The sequence below is a fragment of the Oryctolagus cuniculus genome, chromosome 5 (genome assembly GCF_051225735.1).
Source record: "Oryctolagus cuniculus isolate XC-2025 breed Fujian yellow rabbit chromosome 5, ASM5122573v1, whole genome shotgun sequence".
In the NCBI taxonomy this organism is placed as follows: Eukaryota; Metazoa; Chordata; class Mammalia; order Lagomorpha; family Leporidae; genus Oryctolagus; species Oryctolagus cuniculus.
In genome coordinates, this window is record NC_142871.1 from 125,641,651 (window position 1) to 125,657,603 (window position 15,953).

The window sequence follows — 15,953 nt, forward strand, 5'->3', positions numbered from 1 at the left end:
CATGATGTTCTTGCTGAGTTTAAAGAGTCGAGAGCAGAGTCCAGAGCGTTTTAGTGGTCTGGAGCTACAGGGCACAGCTCTGGAGGAGCCAGACAGAAAACATGCTACAGAACTTGGCATGGCGCTCCCTTTGAGTCTTTGCTGAATACTAAGGCACACGTATAAAGTGGAACTCCACGAGATTGGATAATAAGGTGACTAGGGAACTGAACTGGATGGTTTCCAGGGCTCCCAAAGAGCCAAAGATCCTTTGAGTTCCCACAAACTAAAGAGAAGACTCCTTATTCGTCACTCAAGCCATTCAGTGGAGACCTCAAAAGAGTCCACCTTAGCAGCAGGGTTGAACTTTTCCTAGAGTAAAGGCTACTCTAGAAATGCATCTGGGGGGCCAGCGCTGTGGTGTAGTGGGTGAAGCCTTTGCCCACAGTGCCAGCATCCCATACGTGTGTCAGTTTGAGTCCTGGCTGTTCCACTTCCAATCCAGCTGCCTGCTATGGCATGCATATGGGAAGCAGTAGAAGATGGTCCAAGTCCTTGGGACCCTGCACCCAGAAGAAGCTCCTGGCCCCTGGCTTTGGATTGGCCATCTGGGGAGTCAACCAGCAGATGGAAGACTTCTTTCCCTCTGCCTTTGCCTCTCTGTAACTCTGCCTTTCAAATAAATAAGTAAACCTTAAATAAAAAAGAAGAAAAGAAAAAAGAAATTCATCTGGGAGGCAGTAGATGATGGCCCAAGTGCTTGAGTCCTTGCTACCCACGTGGGAGACCTGGATGGAGTTCTTGGCTCCTGGCTTCAGCCTGGTCCAAACCTGGCTCTTGAGGCCATCTGGGGAGTAAGCCAGCAAAAGGAAGATCTCTCTGTCTCTCATTTTCTGTCACTGTCTTTCACGTAAATAAATAAATAAATCTTTATAAAATACCATTTTTAAATAAAATCCAGATTAATCAGTTGTCTATGATTTATACACATAAAACATATTTGCATATGAATGGCAATTGTACAGAAGGTAAAATATGTAGGTAGGGTGATGTCATTTAGACAATTGCTATTATTTTGAATATTCTAGAATAGTAGTTATAAAAAGTGTAGGATATAGACATGAGACGCCCTAATTATGTGTGTGTTGTATATAATAATGCTGTATAACAAAGGTATCAAAGGTCCCAAGTTTGGAATAAAAAACATTTATTCCCACCAAGCTCAGGGTTTGTCCCTCTAGCTTGTTCCTGGTGGGTGAGACTGTGAGATGCTTGCCCGCACTAGCCATACTTACATGAGACTACTTAATATTGGAAAGTAAAAACAAAAACAAACAAACAAACAAAACTCTCTAGTTCAGAAACTGCTTCGGGTCAGAATGCAGCTGAGAAGTATGAAGTTAGAGGGATGACGCTGGCCTTCTGTCTCTCAAAACTCTCCCTGCATGCAGTCATCCAAATATGCATCATTTTTAAATCATTCATTTACTTGCGAGGCAGCTACAGAGAGAGACAGATGGGAGGGAAAGAGCCTTCCCATCTGGTGGTTCACCCACAGCTGCCTGCAATGACCAAACTTGGCCAAGGCCAGAATGCTATCCAGGTCTCCCAGGTGGGTGGCAGAAACCTAATCACTGGAATCACTTGAGCCGTCAATGCTGCCTTCCAGGGTGTGCATTAACAGGAAGCTGGAGTCAGGAGTGAGAGTCAGGAATGGAACAAAGATACCCGTATGTGGAAGGCATACGTCCTAACCACTAGGCTGAATACTCACCTCTAAGTATGTGTCTTTATTTTCCAACAAACTCTTTTTTTAAAAGATTTGCTTTTATTTATTTGAAAGACAGAGTTACAGAGAGAGGTAGAGACAGAGAGAGAGGTCTTCCTCTGCAAGTTCACTTCCCAATTGGCTGCACAGCCAGAACTGAGCTGATCTGAAGTCAGGAGCCAGGAGCTTCTTCCAGGTCTCCCACGTGGCTGCAGGGGCCCAAGGACTTGGGCCATCTGCTTTCCTAGGCCATAGCAGAGAGCTGGATCAGAAGTGGAGCATCAGGGACTTGAACTGGCACCTGTATGGGATGCTGGCGCTTCAGGCCAAGGCTTTAACCTACTGTGCCACAGCACCAGCCCCACCAACAAACTTTTTATATTCTGGAAGCAGGAATCCTCTCTTTCCGCCACTTGTAAACTCTCTTACACACACAGCCTACCATAGCACAGGACAGTCAGTAGTTCCCCAGTCACATCTGTTGTGACCATCCCAACTGATAAAATCCACAGACACTTGACCTCCACGGTCTCCCAAATGCCCACCTGCAAGGATTCAAAAGATCCCTAAGTGTTGGTCCCTAGACTCCACCACAAGAGAAATTACTACAAACTTGATAAAACATAGTGGGAGAACTCACTTGGGAGATTGTGGAAGAGGCTCAAGTGGAATAAAGGTATCAAATTTCTTTACGTAAGGCACTCTGAAAAACAGAAAAGGTAACCATAAAATTGGTATGGCTTCAAAGCATAGAGAACAATATCTTATTTGGTCAATAAAAAGTCCTTTTTCCTTGCTTTGATTTTTAAGTACAGACTTTAAAACCGTTGAGCCATCGTTTTTATTATTTGGATCACTTTTAATCAAATCATTAAATGCCACTTGATTAATTTCTTAAAAAACATATTTTAAATTTAATACACCACCTATTTTACTAGTTTAATGATGCTCCCATTCTCTTCAATCACGTTGATCTAACTTCAGTTCCAAGTTTAAGTTAACCCACATAATAGTCACTACCCAACAATCCGGTTTGGTAGGAAAATTTGAGTCTTCAAATTTGTGGTAATAAAAATAGACACAAAATTAACAACCACTTCTTTTTGTAATCCTGTGTATAATTTCAGTTACACACATGCACGTGTGTATATACTAATCAAGGACAAACTGTTTAAGGAATCTTCACCAATCATGCCTTGTTGAGCCCTACCACTTTATATTTAGTGGAGAGAGATCTAATTCCTTTAAGGCTACCTACATACTACCAGATACACTTACATTGAAAAGTTCACTGGTGGAAGAGTTGATCCGGCTTTGTGGAAGTCTTTACTCTGTTCTGGGGACATGTATGGATTATCCCCTGGAGTCAACTTGGGGATTCCATTCCTGGAATCAATATCTGTGAGAAATATTGAAAATAAGATCATTCAACATCCTATGTTTGGGATGCTAGTGCAGGCTCTGTTGAGGCGCTGTGTTCAAAACACATATGAGGTGTATCAGAGGGATCTTAGCAATGACCCGAAAGATCCCTGATGCCTGGAGTCCCAGCAGGCAGCTGTGCTTGGGGCCCAGCCCCTCTGAGCCGGGCGAGAGGAAACCAGGTGATGAGCATCCTGCATCCGGCTGCTTTCAGGCCTGGGGCTGTGCGGCAACAGCAGCGGGTTCCTTCCAGACCAGGAGCAGTCTGGAGAAAGCCCACTTGTTTGTTTGTTTGTTTGTTTTTTAAGATTTATTTATTTGAAAGGCAGAGTTACAGAGACAGAGAGACAGAGACAGAGACAGAGAGAGAGAGAGAGAGAGAGATCTTCCATCTGCTAGTTCACTCCCCAAATATCCACAATAGCCAGGGCTGGACCAGGCAAAGCCAGGAGCCAGGAACTCAGTCCAGGTCTCCCACGCCAGTGGCAGGGACTCAACAACTCGCTGCCTCCCAGGGTGCTTATTAGCAGGAAGCTGGAATCAGAAATGAATCCAGGAGTCGAACCCAGGCACTGTCACATGGAATTCAATAGCCCCAAGAAGTGTCTTAACCACTATGCCAAATGCCCACCCCTCAAGGCTTATTTTTTTTTAAGATTTATTTATTTATTTATTTGGAAGGCAGAGTTACAGAAAGGCAGAGGCAGAGGCAGAGAGAGAGAGGGAACGAGGTCTTACATCTGCTGGTTGGCTCCCTAAATGGCCACAACAGCTAGAGCTACGCCAATCCAAAGTCAGGAGCTTCCTCCGGGTCTTCCCATGTGGGTGCACTTGGGCCACTTTCCACTGATTTCTCAGGCTATTAACAGCAGGGAGCTGGAGCAGAAGCAGAGCAGCCGACACTCAACCTCATTGCAAATGGCAGCTTAACCCACTGTGCCACAGTACTGGCCCTGAGCATACACTGTTATGAGGTGAGGCCGCCCCTGCACGTGGCCCATCAGCACTTGGGTGGTTGCTTTCCCACTCCTCTGTCACACTGTGAGGCCGCCAAGATGCTGAGATCGGGGTGCCTGACCTTGGGCTTTCAACCTCCAAAACTGTGAGCTAAGCCAACCTCTTCAGGAAGTACTCAGTTGCAGGCATTTTGTTATAGCAACAGAAAACAACCTAATACAAGCTGATTCCTACTTACCCAAACCCTCTGACTAAGCCATCTGCAGGACATCTGGGGGCCTGAGTTACTGGGGGATTTAACTTGTTACCTTTATCTTGCTTAGCTCAACTGTACCCACGCCTGAGTGCCCGCTGGGCATGTGGTGCTGAGGCTTCAATGCAGGCACAGCGGAGTGATCCTATCTTCTGATTTTCAAGCCAAGCTCCACTGACAGCAAGAGGTGACAAGAAGGGTTTGGTCTTCGGGGTCAGTCACACCTGAGTGCCGATTCAATGCGGCAATTTCTAGCTCTGTGCCTTTGAACTCTTTATTTAACCTCCCAGGGCTTAGTAACCTCATTTATACACTGCTTACTCCAAATGTCTACTTTGCAGGTACTATGAGTACTAGATAGGGTGGATAAAGCACAAAACTGGCACTCAAGTAATGCCAGCGGATAGATTAGTACTGGAATAATGCCCCTAGTCCAACTTTTTTAAAAATTTTTATTGATTTGCCTGAAAGGCAGAAACAGACCTGTGCCGATCTGAAGCCAGGAGCCAGGAGCTTCTTCTGGGTCTCCCAAGTGGGGCAGGTGCCCAAGCACTTGGGCTGTCTTCTACTGCTTTCCCAGGCCATCGCAGAGAGCTAGATCAGAAGTGGAGCAGCTGGGACTCGAATCAGCACCCATATGGGATGTTGAAACTACAGGCGGCCGCTTTACCCACCTTGCCACAGTGCCGGCCCCTCAATGTTTTAAAGACATGATATTGGGGCTGGTGCTGTGGTGTAGCTGGTAAAGCCACCGCATGCAGTGCCAGTATCCCATATGGGCACTGGTTCAAGTCCCATCTGCTCCACTTCTGATCCAGCTCTTTGCTATGGTTCAGGAAAGCAGTGGAAGATGGCCCAAGTCCTTAGGCCCCTGCTCCTACATGCGAGACCTGGAAGAAGCTCCTGGCTCCTGGCTTCAAGATTGACACAGTTCCAGCCATTGAGGCCAACTGGGGAATGAACCAACGGATGGAAGACCTCTCTCTCTCTCTGCCTCTCCTTCTCTCTCTGTGTAATTCTGACTTTCAAATAAATACATATAAATCTTTTTTTAAAAAAATAAATATATAATGATAAGTCTTCAGATAAAATGATAATGATGCTTGGAATTTGCTTTAAAATAGTCTCTGAGGGGAGGGGTGAAGGTGGCAGGAATGGCTGCCTGCTGATAATTACTGAAGCCAAGTGCATGTGCACATCAGATTACATCATGCTAATCTCCCTACCTTAGACCTTTGGAAACATATCTAACAAATTCATTTTCTTTTTAATAAAGGCAAATTTGGGGTCACCAACAGAGGGGGAGGAAAGATGCAGTATTCAGAGAAAGGCATATTGGAAGCTTCAAGCATAAAGAGAATATTCCAGGGCTGGTGCTCTGGCACAATGAGTTAAGCTGCCACTGGGATGCCAGCATCCTATGAGAGCCAGTTTGAGTCCCCACTGCTCCACTTCCAATGCAGCTCCCTGCTAGGGTACCTGGGAAAGCAGTGGATGATGGACCAAGTACTTGGGTCCCTGGCAGCCACATGGGAGACGTGGATGGAATCCAGGCACCTGGCTTCAGCCTGACCCAACCCTAGCCATTGTTGCCATTTGGGGAGTAAAACAGCACGCTCTCTCTCTCTCTTTCTCTCTCTCTCCTTTGTGTATGTCACCCCCTCTCTAACTCTGCCTTTCAAATAAATTTAAAAAAATCTTTAAAGAGATAATATTCTATTTTTTAAATTATGTAAGAAATACATAATTGTGGAATTTTATTTCATATACTGAACAAATATTCCATAAACATCGCTTTGCTTTTATTTGGCCTTTCTAAAGTCATAAAATAAAGAAAGGAAAAAAGAGTGAAGGGAGAAGGGAAGGAGAGAAGAAAAGAAGAAGAGGGGGAAGAAAGGGACAGGACGGGACGGGAGGGGAGGGGAGGGGAGGGTTGGGGAGGGGAGGGGAGGGGAAGGAAGGGACTCATAAACCTTTAGGACAGCGTTTACGTCTGAGTTGGGAAAGCGATGGGCTAAGGTTGGGATTGGATCTTCACGAGAATCCCATGTATTTGTGATGTGTCAGGAGGATGCCTGAGCCCTCAAAGACGCCCCTATCCCTGTCCAGCTCACCTAGCTGTGAGCTTTTCATATGTTTTCTGTCCAAAGAAATACAAGCCTCGATTCTGAAGACTATTTGTCTCTGTGATCAGTTTAAACGTCTATTCTGAAGCTCAGAGACGAACGCTTTCTGGTTCTCTCCCCTTGCAGCCCTGCCACAGCAACCCTATCCCTCCCTGAAGCAAAGGCTGCTCCTACACATGTGTTTCCATGGAAGAGTGAGACAGCCACGCCCGTGGGTACTCAGCAACTCTGGGATCTTTCAATAGACCTGGTAAGAAAACTGGAGCAGAAAACTCACCAATCTAAAATCCAAAGGAACCTATATTATATTGACTGGGGTACTTCAGAAAATTCATGGGAAATGGAATTTAAAGAGAAGCTTGGGTTGGGGCTGGCGCTGCAGCATAGTGGGTAAAGCTGCCACCTGCAGCACCAGCTTCCCATATGGGAGCAGGTTCGAGTCCCGGCTGCTCCACTTCCAATCCAGCTCTCTGCTATGGCCTGGGAAAGCAGTAGAAGATGGCCCAAGTCCTTGGGCCCCTGCTCCTACGTGCAAGACCCGGAAGAAGCTCCTGGCTCCTGGCTTCGGATTGACACAGCTCTGGCCGTTGCGGCCATTTGGGAAGTGAACCAGTGGATGGAAGACCTCTCTCAACTCCTCTCTCTCTCTCGACCTCTCTTTCTCTTTCTCTTCATCTCTTTCTCTCTCTGTGAAACTCTGACTTTCAAATAAATAAATAAATCTTAAAAATAAGCTTGAGACAAGTGTTTGGCCTAGCAGTTAGGATATCGACTAGGACACCGACGTCTGTATCAGTGCGCTCGGGTTCGATTCCCAGCTCTGTCTAGACTCTGTCTGTCGGTCCGTCTGTCTCTTTCCTTCTCTCTCTCAAATAAAAATTTAAAAATAAAAAAAGTAATGTGTATTTTGGCACAAAAAAATCCTGAACCCACGCACAGTTTTTTTTCACACTGCATTTTTCATAAACTTTTTGAAGACCTCTCATATCACGTGTTCATCTCAATTGTCTTTAGTTAAATGAGCTATAAAATAACCACAGGCACTTCAAGGTTGAGGTTTATGGGCTATTTTCCTAGTGGGGAATATAAAACACACTTTAACACATAGAACAGGTGGCATCTAATGGAAAAAACATAAGTGATTTTCTCCGGACTTCAATGAGGGCTTCTATTAATAAGTATCTGAGAGAACTTATCTGATGACTTAAATGTCACATTAGCATTTTATGAAATTGAGAGAAAAGCAGAAATGTGGATCCGCATATGTTGCGAGTTCTTTGCCAAACGTGTAGGCTGCCAAGCGTCCCCTTCACTCTCCTATCTTCCCGACTGCACTAGGGAGGCACGGTGACCCCACAGGGCTGCAGAAGCGGGCAGCGCACAGGCGAGGCCCGAGGGGGAAGCTGTACCGTATTTCTTTCTCCCGAGGCACGTGTCCACCGTCCTCTCTGATAGCGACCTCCGGTTGCCAAGGAAGACCCCGTTGAACAAGCACTGCTTTCCCACGTGGTACGTGTGGATGTTGCTGCTAAACCTGGGGTAAAACGTCCACTCTGGTCGCTGCCCATCCTCTGCAAGACATCAGAAACCCTTCCATGAACACCACCTCCAGCCTCGTAACGCAACGATGACACGGAGCTGTGAACCCCCAGGTATTATCGGCCATATGCCTCTATCAATGTGTGTGATTCCATGGTTCCACAAAAGTGAGAGGGAAGCTACCTGAGACCCTGTGTTTTTGTTTGTTTCCATTTTACCCTCTCCTTCAAAAATAACAACAATTTTACGTTTAGAAGTAATGTATGCAGGCTGGCACTATGGTTAAGCCTCTGCCTGTGGTGCCAGCATTCCATTTGGGCACTGGTTCGAGTCCTGGCTGCTCCACTTCTGATTCAGCTCCCTGCTAATGGCCTGAGAAAGCAGTAGAGGATGGCCCGTGGGCCCTGCACCCATGTGGGAGACCTGGATGAAGCTCCTGGCTCCTGGCTCCTGGCTTCGGATCAGCTCAGCTCTGGCCATTGCAGCCACTTGGGGAGTGAACCAGAAATGGAAGACCTTTCTTTCTCTCTTTCTCCCCCTCTCTGTCTGTACCACTGCCTCCCAAATAAATAAATAAAATCCTAAAAAGAAGAAGTTATGTATTAGGAAGCTGAGAGACAACCTCACAAGCACCTATGATGCAACCTTCCTTGTGAGAACTGTGTAGAGAAAACAGAACAGCCCTTGACCAGGGAGTGGCTAGGCCAACCTTGGCAGCCTACCTGGATGGAACATGGCGCTGGCGGTGACAACGGCACAGGCATGCACCACAGTGACATGGGAACCGTGCACAGGTGACAAGGTCAAGTGTACCCCAAGGCTGTGAGACCCCGGGCTAGTTCCCGGACCTCTCGGTGCCTCTGTCTCATCATTCAATGCTTTCATTGTATAACTGCTTTTAAAAAAAAAAAAAAAGGTTTATTTATTTACTTGAAAGAGTTAGAGAAAGAAGAGAGAGAGAGAGAGAGAGAGAATGGTCTTCCATCCACTGGTTCACTCTCCAATTGGCTGCAACGGCTGAAGCTGTGCCGACCTGAAGCCAGGAGCCAGGAGCTTCTTCCGTGTCTCCCACGCAGGTACAGGGGCCCAAGGACTTGGGCCATCTTCTACTGCTTTCCCAGGCCATAGCAGAGAACCATATTGGAAGTGGAGCAGCCAGGACTCCAATCAGCACCCATATGGGATGCTCGCACTGCAGGTGATGGCTTTACCCACTATGCCACAGCTCTGGCCCCGTGTATAATTGCTAAGGATGGTTTTATTTTGTAAAAAAAAAAAAAAAAAAAAAAAAAAAAAAAAAAAAAAAAAAAAAAAAAGGTGTATATTTGAGAGGCAGAAAAAGAGAATGAGATCATTCCTATCTACTGGTCCACTCCCCAAGTACCCAAAAGAGCAGGGGTTGAGTCAAGACTGAAACCAGGAGCTGGGAACTCAAGCTGGGTCTCCCTCATGGTGGCAGCAACCCGACCACTTAAGCCATCACGTGTCCTCTCAGGGTCTGCATTGGCAGGAGGCCGGAGTCAGGAGCTAGAGCCTAGAATTGCACCCTGACCCTCCAATTCGGGCCACGGGTGTGGTGACCCCTAGGCCAAGCGCCCACTTTGCTAATGGTGATTTTAAACAAGAAAAGATCTCTAGCAGCTCTAGGCTTGCTTGAAGAAAAAAAAAAAAAAACCTGGGCTCTGGAGGGGCCAAGAAAGAACACAGATGTTAAAGGTAGGCAACTTTTTGTTTCAATCTCATCTTTCAACTTCCTGAGTGATTAAATCTCTCCAAACCTCAATTTCCCTCTCTGGAAAATAGGTAGATTTATATTAGGCAATTAGACCACAGAAAGTGAACATATATATAAGAAAGTGATCTATTACATACATACACATTGTTATACATATATATGTAACAGATATATGTAATATGCATACATATATGTGTATATGTAAGTATAAATAGAGCCACACACCACTTGACAATAGGGATCCATTCTGAGAAAGTCTTCATTAGGCCATTTCATTATTATGTGAACACCCCAGAGTGACTTACACAAACCTAGAAACTACAGAATCACTGATGTGGCCTCATTTTTGTTTTAAAGACATTTATTTGAAAGGCAGAATGCACACACACCCAGAGAAAGAGAAAGAGAAAGAGAAAGAGAAAGAGAAAGAGACAGAGACAGAGACAGAGACAGAGACAGAGACAGAGTTCCCATCTACTGCTTCACTCCCCAAATGCCTGCAACAGCCAGGGTTGGACCAGGCCAAAGCCAGGAGCCTGGAACTCCTTCCAGGTCTCCCAGGTGGGTGGCAGGGGCCCAACCACATGGGCCATCATCATCTGCTACCCTCCCAGGTGCATCAGTAAAGAGCTGGAAGTGGAACAGCCGGGACTCAAATTGGGTGCTCCAACATGGGGATGCTGGCTTCACAAAACACCTGCCCCGTGGACACAGCCTCCTGATATAAACATGAGATGGCTGAGGCTGCTGCCGGTGTAACGTGGCAGACTGTTTTACAATAAACTGTCTTTTCGTTTAAGTAGGAATATGCTCTAAACAATGAAGAAAGGGACTGACATGGTGGCATAGTGGGTTGGGCCACTGCCTGTGACGCCAGCATTCCATATGGGCGCTGGTCCAAGTCCCAGCTACTCCACTTCTGAACTAGCTCCCTGCTAATGCACCTGGGAAAGCAACAAAAGATGTATAAGTGCTTGGCACCCTGCATCCATGTGGGAGACCTGGATGGAATTTCAGATTCGTGGCTTTGGCCTGGCCCAGCCCTAGCTGTTATGGCCATTTGGATGAACGATCTCTCTCTCTGTCTCTCTCTCTCTCTAACTGCGCTTTCAAATAAATACTTTTTTAAAAAAAAAAAAGCAGTATAAATGGTATAATAAAAGCACAAACTAGCAACACAGTCTTTATTATCAAGTACCCATTACAGTGCAAGGTCATGTGTGCTGTACTTTGACATGGCCAGCAGTGCACCATCACACAAATTCACAAGTAACATGCACTGCCCTGCGTCACAATGGCTCCCAGCTCACTTGGCAGTAGGACTTTTGCAGCTCCATCAGGGGGGAGGAACATCTGGCCCACCGGCCATATAAGGCTCAATCATGGGGTCTGGCTCTGCCAAATCAACCGCAGATGGAACTGGAAATTCAACGAGTCTGTAGCAGGCTAATTTTTGAGTTGATGATTGTATATAGCCCATGAATAATACTATAAATATCCAAATGGCGGGGCCGGCACTGTGGTGCAGTGGGTTGAAGCCCCAGCCTGCAGCATTGGCATCCCATATGGGCACCGGTTCAAGTCCCATCTGCTCCTCTTCTGATCCAGCTCTCTGGATCTCTCTTTACCCGCTATGCCACCGCACCAACCCCAATCATTATATACTTCTGATGGAACCTGGGAAGCTCCTGGCTCCTGGCTTCAGATCAGCTCAGCTCTGGCCATTGTGGCCATTTGGGGCGTGAACCAGTGGAATGGAAGACCTCTCTCTCTCTCTGGCTCTACTTCTCTCCGTAACTCTGTCTTTCAAATAAATAAAATAATTCTTTAAAAAAATAAATATCCAAATGGCACTTGCCATAAAAAAGGTTCCCCTCCCCTGCATTATAATCACCTATGTGGCCCATCAACTGGCCAAATGTATGACTACATATGTATTTCTGAAAACACACAAGTGCATTTCAAAATTCTGGGAAAATGTGTATCAACTCTTCACACTCCTGGGCAGAGTGAAGGATACTGGGGACTATTGGAGACAGGGTTTTTACACTCTCTGTAGATGCCCATGTGATTTTCACACTCGTGCGGTCACATACCCCATCACAATATTCCAGTCAACAAGGGACCACATACACGACAGTGGCCCCATAAGATTAGTGATGCTGTTGCCGTCTTAGCTGATATAAGCACACTCTGTGATGGTGACAATGAGATTGCTTACGGCCACATTTCTTGGAGCACACTCTCATTGTTGATAGATGTGTGACTGTGTTTTGTTCAATGCCCCTATGAGGTTTACATAAAGGCACCTCCTTTTGGAGAAATGCCTAACCATTGCTCCCAGCAGAGCTGCTGCAAGAATTAGAAAGGAAACATGTCCCGTGCCTGGCACTTGTGGGACTTTAAGACTGTGGCCAGCAGTGTGGCAGACTTCTGGGAAGGCCCTGGGCAGAGGCCCGTGAGCAGGGGCTCCGGGTTACTCACTTGTCTGCAACTTGAGCAGGCTGAACTCCTCGGGATGGTTCTCCTTTTGGCCCTCAGTCGGAGACATTTCAGAGTGATCCGAATGCGAGGAGGAGGATGTCTGATCCAAATTTGCCACAATGCTGGAAAGAAAGCAGAGGGTCGTTGTCTCCATGTGAGTAAGCAAGCAGCTAGAGCCTGGCCTTACAGATCTCACCCTAGAATCACCCTCTTCTCCGAGAACTGCGCCTGCTCCTCTCTAACAAGTGGGGTCAGTGTCATGGTGCAGCAGGGAAAGCTGCCACCTGCGATGCCAGCATCCTATACAGGTGCTGGTTCAAGTCCCAGTTGCTCCACTTCCGATCCAGTTCCTTGCTAACGGCCTGGGGAAAACAGCAAAAGATGACTCAAGTACCTGGGACCCTGCCACCGATGTGGGTGACCCAAAAGAAGCTCCTGGCTTCTGGCTTTGGCTTGGCCCAGCTCTGGCCATTGTGGCCATTTGGAGAATGAACCAATGGATAGAAGTGCTCGCTCCCTCTCTGTCTCCTCCTCTCTCTCTCTAACTCTTCCTTTCAAATAAATAAGTAAATCTGTTTTTAAAAGTCCATGAGTGTACTGTTTCTTTGTTCACACTTGAGGGGACTGAAATACACTTAAAAGATGCATGCTGAAGAAGAATGAGGTAGTTCCTCAAAAAGCTCAACAAAGCTCATGACCTAGCACTTCCATTCCCCTGTATATCTCCAGAGAATTGAAAACAGAGACTCAAACAGAGACTTGCGCGTGAATGTTCATAGCAGCATTATTCATAATAGCCCCAAAGTGGAAACAGCTCAAGTGTCTACCAGCAGATGCATGAAGAAACAAAGTGTGGTCTATACATACAATGGAAGAATATCCAGCCATCAAAAGGAATGAAGTTCTGACAATGCTACTGCATGGAGGAAAGAAGCCAGCCACAGGACAGATGTTGTGTGATTGCACTTATGTGACATATCTAGAACAGGTAAATTCATACCGACAGGGAGCAAAGTAGAACTTATGGGAACTGGGAAGAGGGAAGAAGGATGAGTTATTGCCTAATGGGTACAGAGTTTCTGTTTGGAGTGTGAAAATGTTTCAAAACAGATAGCAGCCACAGTTGCACAAGATTATATGTGGGGGTCAGCGCTGTGGCATAGCGGGTAAAGCCGCCACCTGCAGCGCTGGCATCCCATGTGGGTGGTGGTTTGAGTCCCAGCTGCTCCACTTCTGATCCAGCTCTCTGCTATGGCCTGGGAAAGCAGTAGAAGATGGCCCAAGTGCTTGGGCCCCTGCACCCATGTGGGAGACCTAAAGGAAGCTCCTGGCTCCTGACTTCTGGCTCCTGGCTTCAGATCGGCACAGCTCCGGCCATTGCAGCCAACTGGGGAGTGAATCAGTGGATGGAAGACCTCCCTCACAACACCTCTCCTTATCTCTCTGTGTAACTCTGGCTTTCAATTAAAAATAAAAATAAATAAATCTTTAAAAAATATTCTATGTGGAATTAATGGTACTTAATTGTATACTTAATAACACATGAAATGGCAGATGCTACTTCACATATTGTTTAGGAGGGAATGTTATATGATGATATATGTTACAACACGGAAGAACCTTGAATGCATTATGATAAGTGAAAGAAGCCAGACACCAAAGACCACATGCTAATATTCTATTTATGTGAAATGTAACTCTGCAGAGACAGAAAGTGGAGTGACCATTGTCTAGGGCTGGGGGTGAGGCAGACAGTGTGGCAGAATGCTAACAGGTGGTGAGAGTGTTCTGAAATTGGTTGCACAAAGAGCTGCACGACTCTGTGAACCTACTACAAACTATTGAGTTATACACTTGACATGGGTGAATTGCACGGTGTGACAGGTGATTTGGGGTGTCAGCTTGACTGGATTAAGGGGCTTTTCGGCGTGTCAGGGAGGGTGTTTCCAGAGGAGACTGGAATGAGAGTTGGTGGACAAAGTGGGGCGGATCCTCCCTCAGCCTGGGCAGGCACCATCCCATTGGCTGGGGCCAGAACCGAACTGGAACTGGACACATTTTTCCTCTGTCCCTTGGACACCAGAACCCCAGGCTCTCCTGGCCTTTGTGCCCCCGTCCCCTCCCACCCCACCCCACGTTCCCAGGACTTTGGCCTGGGACTCAGAGTGCCACCACCACCACTCAGTGCCGCTGAGACCTTGGGTCTTGGCTGGCACCAAACTGGCAGCACCCCAGGGTCTCCAGCTGACAGGCAGTCTGTCATGGGACTTCTCAGCCCCCAGGACTCGGGGAGCCAACTCCCCTAGCACACAAATCCTCTATCATACATATCCCATTTATATGCATCTTATCAGCTCTCTCTGGAGCACTCTAATTTATACAGTATATGAATTATGTTTCAATAAGTCTGTTACCGGGTCTGGCACTGTGGCACAGCGGGTTAACGCCCTGGCCTGAAGTGCCAGCATCTCAAATGGGCGCCGGTTCTAGTCCTGGCTGCTCCTCTTCTGATCCAGCTCTCTGCTATGGCCTGGGAAAGCGGTAGAAGATGGCCCAAGTGCTTGGGCCCCTGGACCTGTGTGGGAGACCCGGAAGAAACTCCTGGCTCCTGGCTTTGGATCAGCACAGCTCCAGCCATTGCAGCCAATTGGGGAGTGAATCATTGGATGGAAGACTCTCTCTCTGCCTCTCCTCTCTGTGTAACTCTGACTTTCAAATAAATAAATAAATCTTATAAAAAAATAAGTCTGTTACCAAAACTGATACATGTTCAATAAAACCATTAAATGCAACTTTAAAAAAAACCATTACATACACGGAGCAGAGGAAGAAACAATCAAAAGCAAACCTAAACTGAAATGATGGCAGTAATGGAGCATTATATTTAGCACTGAACTTGCTGGCAGCTGGAAAAGGCCCACCACAAACTGCCGTAGTGTCGGCAGAAGAAGCATTCACTTCTGGTCTAAGTGGCTTAGCCACAGAGAGACAAAGCTTCCAAGTGGACTTCTCTTCTATCTAGTCTTTGGATCTTCTTTTTTTTTTTTTTTTTTTTTTTCCAAAAGGGCTCACATATTTAGTACTGAACCAGCCCACTGGTCACAGTCCTAATCAAACATGTCCAGCTGTCCAGATGATGGTGACATCTTCAACTTGATGTGGTGATAGTGACATTGTGACATTGAGACAGAAGAAATGAGCACACCATTCAAGTGCAATTCCTTATAGACCCAGTTTGGTTCTTCTCCAATGTCTCCTCTTGGAGTTATACCTGATTTTATTACCAGTTTTCATCCGAATCCACTGCGGAAAGGGGCGGTTTTGTTTTTGTTTTTTGGCCAGGAACCTCTTGATTCTGAAGGTCTTGTGAGAAGACATGGCGAGGAAGAATCAGGGACACCCACCACGATGGCGGAGGAAAGGAGAAAGCTAGTCTTTGGATCTTCTTTTGTTTTCATCCTGTTGCATCACTGTTCATCCTTGAATAGTTTTAAAGCAACTCCTCGTTGCTTGTCCAGTCTGCCCCCTACTCATAGTCCAGCAGTGTGGGTGGGACTGATGCAATCATTCCCATTTAAGAAGGCAATGGGCTGGCATGGGCGTTTGCCACAGTAGCAAAGACATCACTTAGGACGCCCACATCCATATCAGAATGCCTGGGGTCAAGTCTGTATGCTGCTTCAGATTCTA

General features: G+C 46.5%; 2 protein-coding genes and 1 long non-coding RNA gene across 8 annotated transcripts in view; 1 reads left to right on the plus strand and 2 right to left on the minus strand.

Moving 5' to 3' along the window:
- The window catches only part of SPATS1 (spermatogenesis associated serine rich 1), a 36,160-nt gene that overhangs the window by 4,817 nt on the left and 15,390 nt on the right, over positions 1 to 15,953 (minus strand). For 4 of the 6 annotated variants that reach the window (XM_089333881.1, XM_089333880.1, XM_008262991.5 and 1 more), the window contains 4 exons: positions 12,264 to 12,385; positions 7,915 to 8,076; positions 3,026 to 3,146; positions 2,388 to 2,450 (listed from right to left, as the gene is read on the minus strand). In XM_089333881.1, coding sequence (XP_089190007.1) covers positions 2,388 to 2,450; positions 3,026 to 3,146; positions 7,915 to 8,076; positions 12,264 to 12,385 — 468 coding nt within the window. The remainder of the gene's footprint in view (positions 1 to 2,387; positions 2,451 to 3,025; positions 3,147 to 7,914; positions 8,077 to 12,263; positions 12,386 to 15,953) is intronic. The other 2 variants (XM_089333883.1, XM_089333882.1) reach the window with 1 other exon arrangement.
- LOC149126643 (uncharacterized) lies at positions 3,911 to 6,755 on the plus strand. The gene is made up of 3 exons (XR_016234577.1): positions 3,911 to 4,143; positions 4,450 to 4,566; positions 6,632 to 6,755. It is a non-coding gene; the product is annotated as an uncharacterized LOC149126643 (long non-coding RNA).
- LOC108177428 (large ribosomal subunit protein eL39) lies at positions 15,471 to 15,717 on the minus strand. Its single transcript, XM_051854673.3, has one exon. The coding sequence runs from the start codon at positions 15,639 to 15,641 to the stop codon at positions 15,486 to 15,488; it is 156 nt and encodes a 51-aa protein (XP_051710633.3). The 5' UTR covers positions 15,642 to 15,717; the 3' UTR covers positions 15,471 to 15,485.